The 17,738-nt window shown below is 40.7% G+C and overlaps 1 protein-coding gene across 4 annotated transcripts in view; it reads left to right on the forward strand.

The window, feature by feature from the left end:
- CERS3 (ceramide synthase 3) overlaps window positions 1-17,738 on the forward strand; it is a 156,521-nt gene that overhangs the window by 48,426 nt on the left and 90,357 nt on the right. For all 4 annotated transcript variants that reach the window (XM_055555958.1, XM_055555956.1, XM_055555957.1 and 1 more), the window contains 2 exons: window positions 1,494-1,611; window positions 9,489-9,607. In XM_055555958.1, coding sequence (XP_055411933.1) covers window positions 1,494-1,611; window positions 9,489-9,607 — 237 coding nt within the window. The remainder of the gene's footprint in view (window positions 1-1,493; window positions 1,612-9,488; window positions 9,608-17,738) is intronic.

Raw genomic sequence — 17,738 nt, forward strand, 5'->3', positions numbered from 1 at the left:
GTGTTAGGCCTTAAAACTAATCTCAATAAAAGCGAGAGGATTGAAATCATACAAGGTATGTTTTCTGACCACTATTGAATGAAATTAGAAGTCCATAACAGAAGGAAATTGAGAAATCAGCAAATATATGGAAATTAAACAGTATACCTCTAATAACCTATGGGTCAGAGGAGAAATCACAGGTAAACTAGAAAATCCTATAAGATGAATGAAAAAGAAAGCACCATACCAAAACTTATGGGATTCAGCAAAAGCAGTGCTTACTAGGACATTTATAGCTATAACCACATATATTTAAAAAGAAAAAAAGATCTCAAATCAGTAATCTAACCTTCTACCTTAATAAACAAGGGAAAAAAGCAAACTGAATTTATAACAAGCAGAAATTAAGAAATAATAGAAATTAGAATATAAAATCAATAAAAGCTACTACACACCCAGTAGAATTGCTAAAATTAAAAATACTGGCAATACCAACTACTGGCAGAGATATGGAATAACTGGAACTCTGGCACATTATTGATGGAAATGTAAAATATTATAGACACTTTGGAAAACATTCACTAAGTTCTTATAAAGTTAAGTGTATACTTGCCATACAACCTATCAATCCCATTGCTAAATAATATTTACTCAAGAGTCATGCTATTTTTCATTAGTTAGAACTTTAAATAGGGGACATGATAATTTCTTTAAGGTAATATCACCAAAGAAAATAATAACAAAACATTTATCTTAATCTTTAGTAGTCTTAAAAATGAAACTAAATAGAATGGTTTATCCTGGTTCCTGGATATTACATATAAATGTATTTGAGTTTATGGCTCAGAGGTTAAAGCGTCTGCCTGCAAGGCAGGAGACCTGGGTTCAATCCCTGGTTGGGAAGATCCCCTGGAGAAGGAAATGGCAACCCACTCCAGTATTCTTGCCTGGAGAATCCCATGGACGGAGGAGCTTGGTGGGCTATAGTCCACGGGGTTGCAAAGAGTTGGACACGGCTGAGCAACTTCACTTCACTTCACTTCACTTCAAGTACAGTTGACCCTTGAACAACAAGGGTTTGAACTGCAGGGTCCACTTGTTAAGCAGATTTTTTACAGTAGTAAATACTACAGTGCTAAATCTACGGTTGGTTGAACCCATGGATGTAAAACCTTGAATAAGGAGGAACCACTTACCTAGGGGCTGACTATAAGCTATATGAGGAGGATTTTCACTGCACTGTTAGCACCCCTCACCCCTGTATGTTTAGTCAAGTGTATTTTGTATTTTAAGTTATTGCTTGTATAAAGATCTCAAATTTTGCTCTTTGAATTTCTATAAGGCAGATTTTGGCTTTAGGTAGTCTAATGACTGATCTTTCATTTGGAATCTAAAGTTCCAGCTTGACTTTCCTGAGGACATTGTGGATTCATTCTCAGATTTTGAACTTGAAAAGCAAGTGTTAGTTTCTCAGCCATGTCTGACTCTTTCTTTTGTTTATATTTTCATAGGTTTATTGCTTCACCTCTAGCAAAAACATTGGGCATTAAAGAGGAAGTTCGGAAGAAGATTATACCAAATTCTGTTTTAGAGAATTTTTTCAAACATTCCACAAAGAAACCATCTCAAGTAAGTACAAATTCTTTGTTTTGGGATTTTAAAATCTCCTTTCTTAATATTTCCATCATCTGTTGCTTACCTCATCTATGCAAAAAGTTAGTTTCAGTTGAGCAGCAAATAATTTGTTTCATTTGGATTTTTTCCTCTGTTGATAAGTTATAAAGCATTCTGAGCATAATATCAGATCAGATCGGATCAGTCACTCGGTCGTGTCTGACTCTTTGCGACTCCATGAATCGCAGCATGCCAGGCCTCCCTGTCCATCACCAACTCCCGGAGTTCACTCAGACTCACGTCCATCGAGTCAGTGATGCCATCCAGCCATCTCATCCTCTGTCATCCCCTTCTCCTCCTGCCCCCAATCCCTCCCAGCATCAGAGTCTTTTCCAATGAGTCAACTCTTCGCATGAGGTGGCCAAAGTACTGGAGTTTCAGCTTTAGCATCATTCCTTCCAAAGAAATCCCAGGGCTGATCTCCTTCAGAATGGACTGGTTGGATCTCCTTGCAGTGCAAGGGACGCTCAAGAGTCTTCTCCAACACCACAGTTCAAAAGCATCAATTCTTCGGCGCTCAGCCTTCTTCACGGTCCAACTCTCACATCCATACATGACCACAGGAAAAACCATAGCCTTGACTAGACAAACCTTTGTTGGCAAAGTAATGTCTCTGCTTTTGAATATGCTATCTAGGTTGGTCATAACTTTCCTTCCAAGGAGTAAGCATCTTTTAATTTGATGGCTGCAGTCACCATCTGCAGTGATTTTGAAGCCCAGAAAAATAAAGTCTGACACTGTTTCCACTGTTTCCCCATCTATTTCTCATGAAGTGGTGGGACCGGGTGCCATGATCTTCGTTTTCTGAATGTTGAGCTTTGAGCATAATATAAAGTGACACAATAATAATATACAATATAAAAAATACATTTATAATGATATAAAGTAACATTTAACTAGTGTTGAACACTGACAATTTGGGTATAAAGATCAAAATGTAATTTTCAATGGTAGGGTATATACGAAGTATACCAATGCAAATGGATCATTATTAAGGCAGAGTAGCCCATGTCTGGCACGCTGGATGACTGTGACACTGTCAGTGCACACGGCACACATTACAGAAGTGTCCCTTGGGGTGGCTTTCCTGAACATAACCCTTTAGTTTATCCAAGGCTTCAAAATACTCAGAAATAGTCTGTGCTCCTGCCCACTCCCCAGGGATGGAATCCTTAGGAGAATCACAATTCTCTTCTCTATACAAGACGCACTTGATGAAATGTTACAGTGCACTGCATGTTTACACCACAGAAAAAGACTTTAACGTAAAGGTTATGTGAAAATAGTAGTGTCCAGGCAAGTCTAGTTTCATTATACCCCACATTTAAATGAGATGAGATAAAAACTTCTCCAAAAGTGGCACACGCTCTCCGACAAATACAGACATCTCTCACTAGTAATTTTAAGTCAAAAATATGTACTAATGTGGTTTTAGGATAGATAGATTTTTAAAGTCCTGAACTTATCTGCTGAATTCACTTGCTTCTTCTATGACACTTTGTGTCACTGGTCTGGCGGACTCCCTGCACAAATGAGCATATTGAAATCTGACCACATAGCACCAGGCATCATGTTCAGAATTATTCATGGCTAGCCAGCACTGTCTCTAACTTGTCTGCCATCAGCTTCTGTATGTGCCTTTTTTTTTCTAAAAAGAGGACAGTCTGACAAGCCATCTCTGTATGTTCTTTATTTCTACCTGCTCTAAAACACTGAAGTCATTCACCTAAATACTGCTGTTACCTCTGGTGATAATAATGCTTAAGCATCATTTTAAATTTTGCAGAGGGGAAGTTATTTAGTTATGTTTATGAAAAGTTAGGACTCTCTCAGAGAATCCTTATTATCCTTTGTTTCTATCTGAGAACAATTAATAATTATCTGAGAATAATTTTATTTATTTATTTATTTTAAACTGGGATTTAACAGTTATTGAAACATCTTTTTCTCCCTAAAGTTACCCTCATTTTTATCAAATATAACCAAATTAAGACTAGTTTGTTTGCAAAATAGGTATGTTCTCACTAATTTTGGTTTGATGATTTATATAACCATAATTGATCATAGACTTTTTATATTGCTGAAACATTTATAGAGTCTCAGACTGAACTTTTAAAATAAAACAGGGCTGAGAAACTCACACGAAAGGCTTATCACAGATTTTGCCTAACAAATCTAGGTGAATTCTTCCCTTTTTAAGGTCTCAAAAATTCCTTGAGATTTTTGTAGCTGTTAGTGAGATAACCTTCCTAACTCATTTGATAAACTTACTGGAAACCTAAGAGTTTCAAATTTCTGAAGGAGTCAGATGAAAAATATAATTGTCTTGTTTATAACATATAATTTTACCAAACAATTTTCATAATTAGTTTGAAAGGAAGGTTTTCCCTACTCCCGGGAAACACAAGATTCAAACCTGTAATTTTTCAGATAGAAACCATAAAAGTTATAAGCATATTTGCTGGTTCATTCAGTCCTTTGTTAACTTTAGTGAAGTCATCAGGTTTTTCATAAAATACCAGAACATATCAGAATGTTAAGACCTCTATATAATTTCTAGGATATCTATATTAGTAATATTTATAGTACATTATAACATGAGAGGATTTATTACTCATTTGATAATATTTTTCATTTAATTTAACCAACCAAATAAACACAGTTTAATATCTCTCTTTGGGATGTTTCAGGGGCCCTCAGAAGTACCCCAAAGTTAGAGGTCAAAGGAACCTCAAAAGAATTCTATTTAAGAAGTTTTGTCAAAAAAAGTCGTTAAAAGGGCTTAGAACATTTGGTCAGATTTAGTCAATGTTGATGGGCGTATATACCGAGGCTCAAGGTCTATGTAGAAAATTTGGCTCTTATCAAGCTTCTCAGCTATGAAGATAAATTAGCCACCTGACAGTTAAAGAAAAGTGAAGAAAAGCTGAAAGAAATGTAGAGATTAGGTCATCTTTCTTCTTTACACATTGAGATGAGGAAACTAAGGTCAACAGAGGACCTGTCCTAGGTCATGCAGCTAATTAATAGCTGAATCCAAACCTGGACCCTGGCCCTGGACTCTCTGTCAAGTGCTGCTTCTAATATGCCTAAATGATGTCTTTAACTGTGTACAGGATGTTGAAAATGTATTTCAGAGGCTAGAGCTATGTTTGTAAGTAATTATTCTAGATCAGTTGACAATACAGTATGGCTTAGTGTAGTTATAATTTGGACGTTTGCATCAGGTAATAGAAGAAATGTTATATCAACCCCCAAGTGTTAGAAAGCTTCTTCTACTAAACTATGAAGATGAAGGGGCATAAGCAAAACATCTAATCTATATTGTGCATAGATTACAAAATCAAGGTAGTATTTGTATAACAGATCAAGATGACAACAAGTTGGCCAGTAAAATGCCCGTAGAATAAAAGTACTAGAACTTAGGAAGATAGAATATAGTAGAAGAAGGCAAAGTAGATGACTTAATAGTGATTTCAGATGTGGAAACAAAATGATACCACAATACTCCCACACATTAACTTGGCCAATGTCACGTAGACAGCATTTTTGCTTAATTTATAGCTGAGGTAAGACAAGTTGCTAGGAAGACTAAAAAAAATTGTGCTGGTTCAAGGGATGGGTGGGTATCACCTCTAACAAAATGTTCCAAGTCTGTAGTCACAGGGCACTGCAATGGTAATACAGGTACGTAACATCTGACTTTATTAAGACAACTGAGGACACAAATCGAAGATTCTTCTTCAGCTGCTACAGACTGTACCAAAAACACAAAAACATTTCAGATACACAGTATCAATTCTATGCTGGTTAGCACAGAGGATATAACATGGTATTGATGAGGTCCAAAAAGCTATACATGTGAACTGCCACTGAGAGTTTTGTTCTGTGTTTCACACACTTCTTTGTGACTGTGTATGTGCAGCTGTGTGCCCACTGTTTATATATCTGTATGTCTCTCTCTATGTGTATCTCCATGACAATTTCAAGATGAAATTCAAAGAGAGAATCATGATAGCATACCAATAGCTCTGGCCAACGGATCATTTTTCCCACTGTTGGTAAAATGAAAGAACAGCAGAACTTATTAACTAGCCCTTTTCCTCCGCAAGAACACAATGAGAACTATTGCAGAACAAATGAATGTGTAGTTCTGAAAGGTAATTTAAAGAAAACGTAAGACTGACATTAAGCAGATATTGTGGTCCATAGTTGGAGAAGGGTCCATAGAGGCATTCCAAGTTGCTAGCTTGTCTCAACCATGGATTCAAACATTTTTAGAGCAAAAGGCTCTCTAGCTCTCTAGTCCAGTTTATTTTATGGGTGAGACATGTGATAGACAAAGAGGTTGAGTGGCTCCTCTATGGTCCCAGAGAGTTGGTTTTTGCATCAAGTAGCCAGGCTTCATGGCTCCATTTTAGGCCACACTGCTTCTCTTCTGGAGAAGGCAATGGCAACCCACTCCAATACTCTTGCCTGGAAAATCTCATGGACGGAGGAGCCTGGTGGGCTGCCGTCTATGGGGTCACACAGAGTCGGACACGACTGAAGCGACTTAGCAGCAGCAGCAGCTTCTCTTCTAGGTTCTGCCTGAGAGCCTTTCCCTTCCACGGACACATTCTCTGTAATGTCCAGGCTAAAAACACGAATTGTGAGAACAGACTGTATGTGAAGGTGAGCAGATTAATCCCTCTGCCTCAGTGTCCACCTCTGTGAACTGAGCGTGTTAACAGCAGTTACCTCATAGGACTCTCAATTCAGGGATTGAATTGAGTACTTAGAATACTGCCTGGCACACAGTCAAGGTCAGCTCTTATTATTCATAGGCTATAACTATCATGTAGACTTCTACAGGAACGTTCTCAAATATATCTTCCCAACATTAATTATCCCAAGGGAACATCAGTAGTTTCCTAAGTATGCTTGTTTGTATTCCCATAATATCTTAACACAACTTTGTGTACCTAGTAGGTGTTCAATAAATGTTTGTTTCATATATTAATAACAAAATACTACTAAAGACTTCTGTTTGCAAGAAGACTTCTATCCCAATAATATTGTAGATATATGAGGCCAGTGTTGTCAAGATTTTGAATCAGATTCATCTGTGCTCCAAATAAGGAAAAATGCTTCAAATCATGTTTGATTACCATCTTCTAGATGCACTTATTCATCAGGTATCTGTAGAAATGATGAGGTAGTAAAATTGTATTGTTCTCAGATCTGGGAAAATTCTACTGTGAGAACAGGGACTTTGCTCATTGCTGAATCTCCAGTGCCTAGAATAGTGACTGGCACTAGTGAGTGAGAGGCTCAGTAAACATTTGTGAATGATCAAATGAATAAAACTCTTAAAATAATCAAGTTGGACCCAGAGCCCTTCAGTCTCAGAGGGTACAGAATATAGTGCTGCTGCATTTCAGAATATGTTCTGCTATGGAGCAAGCAATAGGATTTGAATTTTATCTTCTGTTTGGGGGAATCTATTCAAGCTTACAAGTTATTTTAGGAGTAGAGGAATATTTTTTTTGAAATGATTTTCAGTATATGGTCTCCTTTCTGTGTTCAGCCATAATCTCTAGCATTGATGTAGCACATGATAGATGATTAGATAGAGCCCCGAGATCCTAAATCAATCCCACAAGACAGGAGGCAACCACTCATTGTCAATGCCCCATTTTCCACAGTGGGTCAGAGTACACAGCTCAAGGCTGCAGAGCTAGGAAGTAGCAGAACTCAGTCTTCTGTTTTTAGTTCCCTGCCATTCCTACTGCATTCTGTTGCCTCAAAACCTTCCGTGTTCTCTCCTCCTGCGATAGGGCTGTGACAAGTTTGGTGCTGCCTGGGAGAGTGTAATCAGACCTCCAGACTTGTCCCATCTGGAGTGTGAGGTCCTTGCTGTGGGGACCTCGCTGAGAGAGGTCAAGGATAACAGGGCAAAGTAAACACTGTCTCTACCTCCTCTCACTCCTGGTGCTTCATACTTTACACACTGCAAGAGGAAGCCTTCAAAATGCAAACATTTTGAAGATAAATTCAGATAATTCCAGGCAAGGCCCTCCTTGCTGTGGCCCTGACTACATCTTTCCTCCTCATCTGTCTGTATGTTTCTACCCTGCAAGACCTCTTTCTGTCCTTTGAGTACTCCCAGCTCCTCTGTGCTCTCATCCCCAGATGACTTCACATGCTGCCAGGACACTTCCCTTCTTCAGCTTCTCCTTCTTGGGACATTTTTCAGGGTTTAGCTTAAGTATAACTTCCAGGAATTGCCTACATGAAGTTAGGTCCCATGGTACCCTTACCTTCCCCTCTTTCAGTGCTCATCATAATTTATTAGAATTCTTTGTTGCATTTTCTGACTTCCTTACCAGACAGACTTTACCTCATGAAGGGGAGGCGCCGTAAATGCTAATCTTGTTCATTCAGATCTTCGGTGCCAAGCACAATGCCTGCAGGAAATACTCACCCATGAATAGCTGCCAATTTAGGGCCATCAAAAACACAAAAACAAACCAAAACAACATAGAACAGGAGGTGAAACTTTGGCCTATAAAATAATAGTGTTAGAGATGACAGTTTACAGGGAAACAGTATAATATGTCTTGTCTATATTTTGTTTTGCTTTCTTTCTCTTCAGATTAAGTAATAGGCTTGCGGTTATCTCTGGGTCGGGAAGATCCCCTGGAGAAGGGAATGGCAACCACTCCAGTGTTCTTGCCTGGAGAATCCCATGGACAGAGGGGCCTGGTCAGATACGACTGAAGTGACTGAACATGCATTAAGTTAGGAGTAAACTGAAATATTTCTTGTACTCAGCATTGCAAAATGAGAGATCAAGAAGACTGGTATCTCAAAAAAATTACAGAGCTTATTTCCTTGTGGAAGTGGAAAGTACTGTAGGTCTAGCATGTAAAATATGCCCGTGTTGAAAGAACACAGCTTAAAATACCACCAGGAAGCAGAGCTGCTTCTATCAGTCATTCGGGGTTCTTATTTGGCCCTGGGAGAACTTCACATTTGTAATCTTTGAGCAAATCTATCATCCACATTGTTTTCAATTGTAAACCATAACCTGCAACTTCTGCCTTCCAGAAGAGAAGCAGTCATCATTATTATAATCTGTAATCCTTATTTTTTACAATTGGAATTATTTAAGGTTGGTTTAAAACATGCGGCTGTTGTTGTTTAGTCGCTAAGTCATGTCCGACTCTGTGCAACCCTGTAGACTGTAGCCAGCCAGGCTCATCTGTCCATGGTATCTCCAGGCAAGAATACTGGAGTGGGTTGCCATTTCCTTCTCCAAAATAGGCTGTGCATATGATTAAATGTGAAAGTTTTGGATCTATTAGAAACATTGTATGAAATGACAGAAAGGGCAGGAGCCTAAGTTCATATCCTCACTTTGCTACTAGTTTTAGGTCTTGGACAAGCTGTTAAAACTCTTGGAGTCCCATTTTTCTCACAGGAAAAAATACAGAGATTGGGTTTGATTGACATCTTAAACTATACTACTCTACGTGCAACATAGGAGGCCCTAAATAAAATTGGCTGAAGAAGTGAGCCATGTATGGAACTTGAATGTATGGGTTGCTACCAACTTATGGAAAATTGGTCTTTCTTAGCAACTGAGTTTTCTGAGAATTAACATTCTCTCTGTTTTGGGTTGGGTGTGTGTGACTCCATGACAAAAGGGGTAAATGCACTGGCCCAAGGTTTAATGCAGAATCGCTCTCATCTCCACAAATGCTTGTAACTCGGTCTCAGTGTCTCTTGCTTGCCTGCCAGCCTACTCTGCTCTTAAGCACTCACTCATTTGTTTCATCCCCTTTCAGACTGATATTTATGGACTGGCAAAGAAGTGTAACTTGACAGAGCGCCAGGTTGAAAGATGGTTTAGGAGTCGGCAGAATCAAGATAGGCCTTGCAGGATGAAGAAATTCCAGGAATCTTGGTAAGAAGGATAGTTAAAGCTTTTCAAATGGTACCATTTTGTATGGAGCAGAACAGTCATCTCAGAAAGAATCCTGAGGTTGCAGCAGCAGAAGGGTTTGAGCCTGCTCTATCACTTACAAATCAAGAGTTTGATACTAGCCACTCATCCACCTCTTGTGCTTCACTTTCCTTCTTTATCAAACAAGGTAAGATATGAGCTGTCTCAGTTAAACAGGAGATATATTATGTACTTATCTTGAAGTCCAGAAAAATCATAAAAATGTCTTAACTGGTGTTTATCTTTTCCGGGGTAGCACTTGGCCCTAGCTCACCAGACTATCGCCTGTTTCCAATCACATTGTAGTTATTCTGTCACATTATAAGAGCAGAGAAGGTCTGAGAGGGCCTGTCCTCCTCTCAATACTGGTGGAGAGGACTTCTTTCTGTCTCAACTTGACTCTTACCCTACTCCTGCTTGTGGACTGGACAACCAGTTCCTCTCGGTTTCCCCACCGGTTTAGCAGGAGGTCTGGATGGACTGGGCACCACATAGAGTTTTTGCATATCTGGCTACTTCAGATACATTCCGAGGGCAGTGTGACTGTATCACACTTATTTTTGGCTTTATTAAAATTCTGCTTTTTCCTCTTCTTCAGAGTATTATAGTACTTTAGTATATATATATATATATATTTAGTACTTTTCCCTTGGTGGCAAAAACTGACACCTGTGCCAAAACGAGGGTCTAGGTCATTGCTATTACTTTGTTGTTCTTCTTTACATCCAGACCAATAAATGTTAGTTGGGTTGTGTGTGATGCCAAACTCTACATACCAATAGCATTCCTTCATTTTGCCTATTTCTTAAGGTCCTAAGATTGCCTAATGACTTTCACCAGTTTTGATGGTGAAATAGATAGGGATTTGGTATAAGACTCTCAAAGAAATCAAACCTGTGAGAGGCTAAACTTTAATGACTTTCTTTAACTACCTATACATTCCTGAGTACAGTCATCCAACTGTGAGACTGGTGATGTATATTTAGAGGCACAGATCAATTCTTCATAGTGTCTTCGAGATAAACTGCTGGGGTCCAGCCCCGGTTGGATCCAGGGATTCCCTTGGGAGGACGGCGTTGGCGAAAAGGATAGCACAGCAGAGAGATCAGAGGCATGAACTAATTGGTTTACACAGAAAGCCAATAAAACCTGTGACATCAGGTTTGCACTGACCACGGAGGCCAGAGCCGCCCTCTCAAATCGCGGAAAGTGCCCCACCTTAGGCACCTTCTCGAGTGGGTCTTAGAAGCCGGGGCAAATAAGTGGTCTCAGAGGGCCCCCGCACTCCAAATTAGTCATCCTGAAGGAAGAACAGAGAAGAAAAGGAGAGAAAAGGAAACAAGAAAGAACGACATGGGGAGACCAAGCTTGATGAGCATGGCCCACAACTTTATTTTCCAAAGTAGCTTTTATACCTCAAGTTGTGCATTGAGGATAATAGAGGGTGTAGAGTCATGCAAGGTCAGCAGTCCTTGCCTCTATATCGAAGCCAGGCTTTCTTTCTGCAAACTTTCTGGCCAGGAGGCCTGTTAACATTTTATGACCCTTTCTTCTGAATAATGGTTGGTCAATCAGAAAACTTATTTTCTCTAAAGGTGATTGTTCTAAAGTCAGGCGCCACCCTCCAAAAGCGTTAGATAAAGTTGCATTCCTATAAGGCAAAAGTGTGGTGGGCTATAACAAGAAAAGAATTAACTCAAGGGTCCAAGGTTACAAACATTAAAGCTACTACTTACATTTCTATATACCAACTATATTAATCAATACACTCCCAGGGACACAGTAGGTAAGGGATATGGAAACTTGGCAGCAAGCATTAGCTCAACAAAGAAATCCTCTACTAGTTCTATTCTAACAATTTTAACTCTCTGAGAAGCTCTGTATTGTTAGAATATCTTAAGCTTCCCATGCCTCTCCTGGTTGGAAGGCTGTGAGCAATCACATGCGTAGCTGCAGGAGTCCGAACAAACCTGTCAGGCAAGCTAGAAAGTCATCAGAGGGCTTTGAATTGAAACACTCCTATTATGCCCAGGAGGCTTATTAAGTAGAGCTCTAAATTGATTTTCTTCAGAGAAAGGTGGTCGGGGATAGCCCCCCCTTTAATGTCAGAAGAGTTGGTGAAAGTCGTGAAATAGTAAAACAGACAGATTTTGGTTTTGGGGTAGATGCTCAGGCAGGTCCAGGGGGCCTCTCGAGTTCTGATTCGCCTTTGCATGTCAGATCCTCTCCGCATGACCTTTGTCATGGATGGGAACTCCTGTACTGGCTCCCAGCAATAAACTTTTTTTTTTTCTCATCATGGGCTTCTGTTGCCTTTCCCACAGTAGCTGGAGGTGTATGACCTGGTTTGTTTTCTAACTGTTTATCTCTGAGTTTTAGCCCTTGCGAGATTAGTTAATATTGGGTTGCCACTATGTCAGCTTGGCCCAGGTGAATCTCTCTTGACGATCACTACAAAACACTACAAAGTGGAACTGGTTTCACGTTATATCTTCCTGTTTTTCTGTTATCATTTATCCTCTCTAGCAAATGACTCTTTATCTTAAATAAAGTCCCAAGCAGGGACCATGTCTCTCCCAGAGCTGAATCATATTCCAGTGAAGGAGTATGGTAATTTCTTATAAATCATAGTGCCTTACAGTTTATAAATAATCTTGGTTTGATCCTCCCTGCCTCTCACAGTGTGGGGCAGTCAGGGAAAGTGGGGCTAGACTTGTTTGAGAAATGAGAAACTGCACATTATCTAATTGCCCTCAGATATTCTGACTCCTGTGTGGCCCCTGCTACCTAGTGCTGACCTCTCAGAAGCAGGGGCCCCCACATGTCAAGTAACTGGGTCAGAAGAGTCCAACATTGGGAGTCTGGCTGTCAATGAGTCCACTGAGAGTCAGCCACAAATTTCAGGTTAGGGAAGGGAATTATGAGTTGCCATTATCAATCGTCAGGCAATGCAGAGGGTTGTGTGGACCATCTTCATAGTATGTGGAACTATCCTAGATCCTGTGGACATGTAGATTTTAAGAGGGAAGTAGAAGTGGAAAGTATGTCACTGGCCCAAAGCAACTAATTGGGGAGATAACACTATCACTTATGAAACTACAACATCTGTTGTTCCATTCCATCCAGACCATAGCACACGGTCTGCACAGAGCCCACAGTCTACACATAGTCTATACATGGCACACAGTCTATAGTCATGTTCAGATGTACTCTGGGCATTCAGAGGAGATGGTGTCAGCAGGGCTGGATACATTAGACAAAAGCTTTCTAGAGGTCAGGCATAAGCTGGACCTTGAGCGATGGGTCAGATTTCCACAAGAAAAGAAAGCATGATTTGAGGGCAGCATATTTTAAGTAAGGCAAAGACAGGAAGCAGTACAGTGTATTTAGGAGACTGAAGTGAACCCACAAATAAAATTTAAGCTTTACCTTATTGTTTAGCAGGACATAGGAATTCACAAATTTCCTATGTCAGTGAATTATTAAAAGTTATTATGGATCAAATAAATAAACTAAAGCAAAATGCAAAGCTCTTTAATTGTATAGGGACAGCACTTTATTCCCTCAGCTATGAGATGTGCTACAGGAAACATAGCAAGACATACCTAGCCCCAGGCATTTTAGAAATCTCAGGAAACTTCACTTCAGTTCAGTTCAGTCACTCAGTCGTGTCCGACTCTTTGTGACCCCATGAATCACACCATGCCAGGCCTCCCTGTCCATCACCAACTCCCGGAGTTCACTCAAACTCATGTCCATCGAGTCAGTGATGCCATCCAGCCATCTTATCCTCTGTTGTCCCCTTCTCTTCCTGTCCCCAATCCCTCCCAGCATCAGAGTCTTTTCCTATGAGTCAACTCTTCGCATGAGGTGGCCAAAGTATCGGAGTTTCAGCCTCAGCATCGGTCCTTCCAATGAACATCCAGCACTGATTTTCTCTAGGATGGACTGGTTGGATCTCCTTGCAGTCCGAGGGACTCCCAAGAGTCTTCTCCAATACCACAGTTCAAAAGCATCAATTCTTCAGTGCTCCTCTTTCTTCACAGTCCAACTCTCACATCCATACATGACCACTGGAAAAACCATAGCCTTGACTAGTCGGAGCTTTGTTGGCAAAGTGATATCTCTGCTTTTCAATATACTATCTAGGTTTCTCATAACTTTTCTTCCAAGGAGTAAGCATCTTTTAATTTCATGGCTGCAATCACCATCTGCAGTGATTTTGGAGCCCCCCAAAATAAAGTCTGACACTGTTTCCACTGTTTCCCATCTATTTCCCATGAAGTGATGGGACCAGATGCCATGATCTTCATTTTCTGAATGTTGAGCTTTAAGCCAACTTTTTCACTCTCCTCTTTCACTTTCATCAAGAGGCTGTTTAGTTCCTCTTTACTTTCTGCCATAAGGATGGTGTCATCTGCATATCTGAGGTTATTGATATTTCTCCCAGCAATCTTGATTCCAGCCTGTGCTTCTTCCAACCCAGCGTTTCTCATGATGTACTCTGCATAGAAGTTAAAGAAGCAAGGTGACAATATACAGCCTTGACGTACTCCTTTTCCTGTTTGGAACCAATCTGTTGTTCCATGTCTAGTTCTAACTGTTGCTTCCTGATCTGCATACAGGTTTCTCAAGAGGCAGGTCAGGTGGTCTGTATATTCCCATCTCCTTCAGAATTTTCCACAGTTTATTGTGATCCACACAGTCAAAGGCTTTGGTATAGTCAATAAAGCAGAAGTAGATGTATTTCTGAAACTCTCTTGCTTTTTTGATGATCCAGCAGATGTTGGAAATTTGATCTCTGGTTCCAGCCTTTTCTAAAACCAGCTTGAACATCTGGAAGTTCACAGTTCATGTATTGCTGAAGCCTGGCTTGCAGAATTTTGAGCACTACTTTACTAGCGTGTGAGATGAGTGCAATTGTGCGGTAGTTTGAACATTGTTTGGCATTGCCTTTCTTTGGGATTGGAATGAAAACTGACCTTTTCCAGTCCTGTAGCCACTGCTGAGTTTTCCAAATTTGCTGGCATATTGAGTGCAGCACTTTCACAGCATCATCTTTCAGGATTTGGAATAGCTCAACCGGGATTCCATCACCTCCACTAGCTTTGTTCATAGTGATGCTTTCTAAGGCCCACTTGACTTCACATTCCAGGATGTCTGGCTCTAGGTCAGTGATCACACCATCATGATTATATGGGTTGTGAAGCTCTTTTTTGTACAGTTCTTCTGTGTATTCTTGCCACCTCTTCTTAAAATCTCCTGCTTCTGTTAGGTCCATACCATTTCTGTCCTTTATTGAGCCCATCCTTGCATGAAATGTTCCCTTGATATCTCTAATTTTCTTGAAGAGATCTCTAGTCTTTCCCATTCTGTTGTTTTCCTCTATTTCTTTGCATTGATCGCTGAAGAAGGCTTTCTTATCTCTCCTTGCTATTCTTTGGTACTCTGGATTCAGATGCTTATATCTTTCCTTTTCTCCTTTGCTTTTTGCTTCTCTTCTGTTCACAGCTATTTTTAAGGCCTCACCAGACAGCCATTTTGCTTTTTTGAATTTCTTTTCCATGGGAATGGTCTTGATCCCTGTCTCCTGTACAGTGTTACGAACCTCCGTCCATAGTTCATCAGGCACTCTGTCTATCAGATCTAGTCCCTTAAATCTATTTCTCACTTCCACTGTATAATCATAAGGGCTTTCATTTAGGTCATACCTGAACGGTCTAGTGGTTTTCCCCACTGTCTTTAATTTAAGTCTGAATTTGGCAATAAGGAGTTCATGATCTGAGCCACAGTCAGCTCCTGGTCTTGTTTGTACTGACTGTATAGAGCTTCTCCATCTTTGGCTGCAAAGAATATAATCAGTCTGATTTCGGTGTTGACCTTCTGGTGATGTCCATGTGTAGAGTCTTCTCTTGTGTTGTTGGAAGAGAGTGTTTGTTATGACCAGTGCTTTATCTTGGCAAAACTCTATCAGTCTTTGCCCTGCTTCATTCCATATTCCAAGGCCAAATTTGCCTGTTACCCTAGGTGTTTCTTGACATCCTACTTTTGCATTCCAGTCCCCTATAATGAAAAGGACATCTTTTTGGGGTGTTAGTTCTAAAAGGTCTTGTAAGTCTTCATTGAACCGTTCAACTTCAGCTTCTTCAGCATTACTGGTTGGGGCATAGTCTTGGATTACCGCAGTATTGAATGGTTTGCCTTGGAAACGAACAGAGATCGTTCTATTGTTTTTGAGATTGCATCCAAGTAGTGCATTTCGGACTCTTTTGTTGACCATGATGGCTACTCCCATTTCTTCTAAGGGATTCTTCCCACAGTAATAGATATAATGGTCATCTGAGTTAAATTCACCCATTCCAGTCCATTTTAGTTTGCTGATTCCTAGAATGTCTATGTTCACTCTTGCCATCTCCTGTTTGACCACTTCCAATTCCAGGTTCCTATACAATATTGCTTTTACAGCATTGGACCTTGCTTCTATCACCAGTCACATCCACAACTGGGTATTGTTTTTGCTTTGGCTCCACCCCTTCATTCTTTCTGGAGCTATTTCTCCTCTGATCTCCAGTAGCATATTGGGCACCTACCGACCCGGGGAGTTCCCCTTTCATTATCCTATCATTTTGCCTTTTCATACTGTTCATGGGGTTCTCAAGGTAAGAATACTGAAGTGGTTTGCCATTCCCTTCTCCTGTGGACCACATTCTGTCAGACCTCTCCACCATGACCTGCCCGTCTTGGGTGGCCCCACACGGCATGGCTTAGTTTCATTGAGTTAGACAAGGCTGTGGTCCATTTGATCAGATTGGCTAGTTTTCTGTGATTATGGTTTCAGTGTGTCTGCCCTCTGATACCCTCTTGCAACACCTACCGTCTTACTTGGGTTTCTCTTACCTTGGATGTGGGGTATCTCTTCAGGGCTGCTCCAGCAAAGTGCAGCTACTGCTCCTTACCTTGGACAAGGGGTATCTCCTCACAGCTGCCCCTCCTGACCTCGGGCGTGGGGTAGCTTGTCTTGGTCACCGCCCCTGACCTTAGGCGAGGGGTAGCTTGCAGGAGACATAAGAGATGCAGGTTCAGTCCTGGGGTGAAGAGGAAGAGGAATAGCAACCTGCTCCAATATTCTTGCCTGGAAAGTTTCATGGATAAAGGAGCCTGGCAGGCTATAGTCCATGCTGTCACAAGGAGTCTAACATGACTAAGCATGCATGCACACAATTTCCAAGTACCTGGTGTGTCTTGTGCTGGTGGGAGGCATTCTCTTGCTGGGTGGACCACCACTTGCCCGGCTGGCCACTGGGCAGGTCCACCGCCTTCTCCATCCTGCCCTGCCACCATGGAGAACCATGTCTGTCCTGTCTCATGTCGCCCAAGTTCCCGCTGTCCAGCTCCTCCCTGATCTCACTCAGCAGGCCTTCATCTTTCAGCTTTGCCATCTTTGTCTAACCAGTCAATTTGTTTTTTTCCAAGAGGTTTTTTTCATCCCTCACAATTATGTTCGTCTCAGCCATTCCTGGAAAAAAGGACATTTTACTGCCTTAGGTTCATCTGAAGCAAGGAAAATTAGTGAAGAACAATTAGTCAGTTGCTTCACAATTAGTGAAGCACAGCAGCTCCCAAGGTTTTTGGTTTCAGGACCCCTTTGTTCTCTTAAAAGCTATTACAGACCCCAAAGTGCATCTGCTTGTGTGAGTTATACCTATTGATGTCCACTGTACTAGAAATGGAAATTAAAATATAAGACTACACAAGCACATATGTCTTCAGCTATCAGAGCAATGATACCATCACAGAACATGTAGCCTCTGGGAAATGCCACTGGACACTTGGGAGGAAATGAGCGTAAGAAATAAGACAAATAACATTTCATTATCATTGTGAAAGTGTTTGATGTCAGAGATCCCTGACTTTGAGAACCCCTGAAATAGTGTAATAGACCTGATAGGGCTGGTTCGGGAGGATGTGAAGCTTGGATTTTATTTTTGCATCTGATTGGGACAGATTTTATTTTCTTGGGTTCCAGTATCACTGTGGATGGTGACTGCAGCCATGAAATTAAAAGATGCTTGCTACTTGGAAAGAAAGCCAT

The sequence above is a fragment of the Bubalus kerabau genome, chromosome 19 (genome assembly GCF_029407905.1).
Source record: "Bubalus kerabau isolate K-KA32 ecotype Philippines breed swamp buffalo chromosome 19, PCC_UOA_SB_1v2, whole genome shotgun sequence".
NCBI lineage: Eukaryota > Metazoa > Chordata > Mammalia > Artiodactyla > Bovidae > Bubalus > Bubalus kerabau.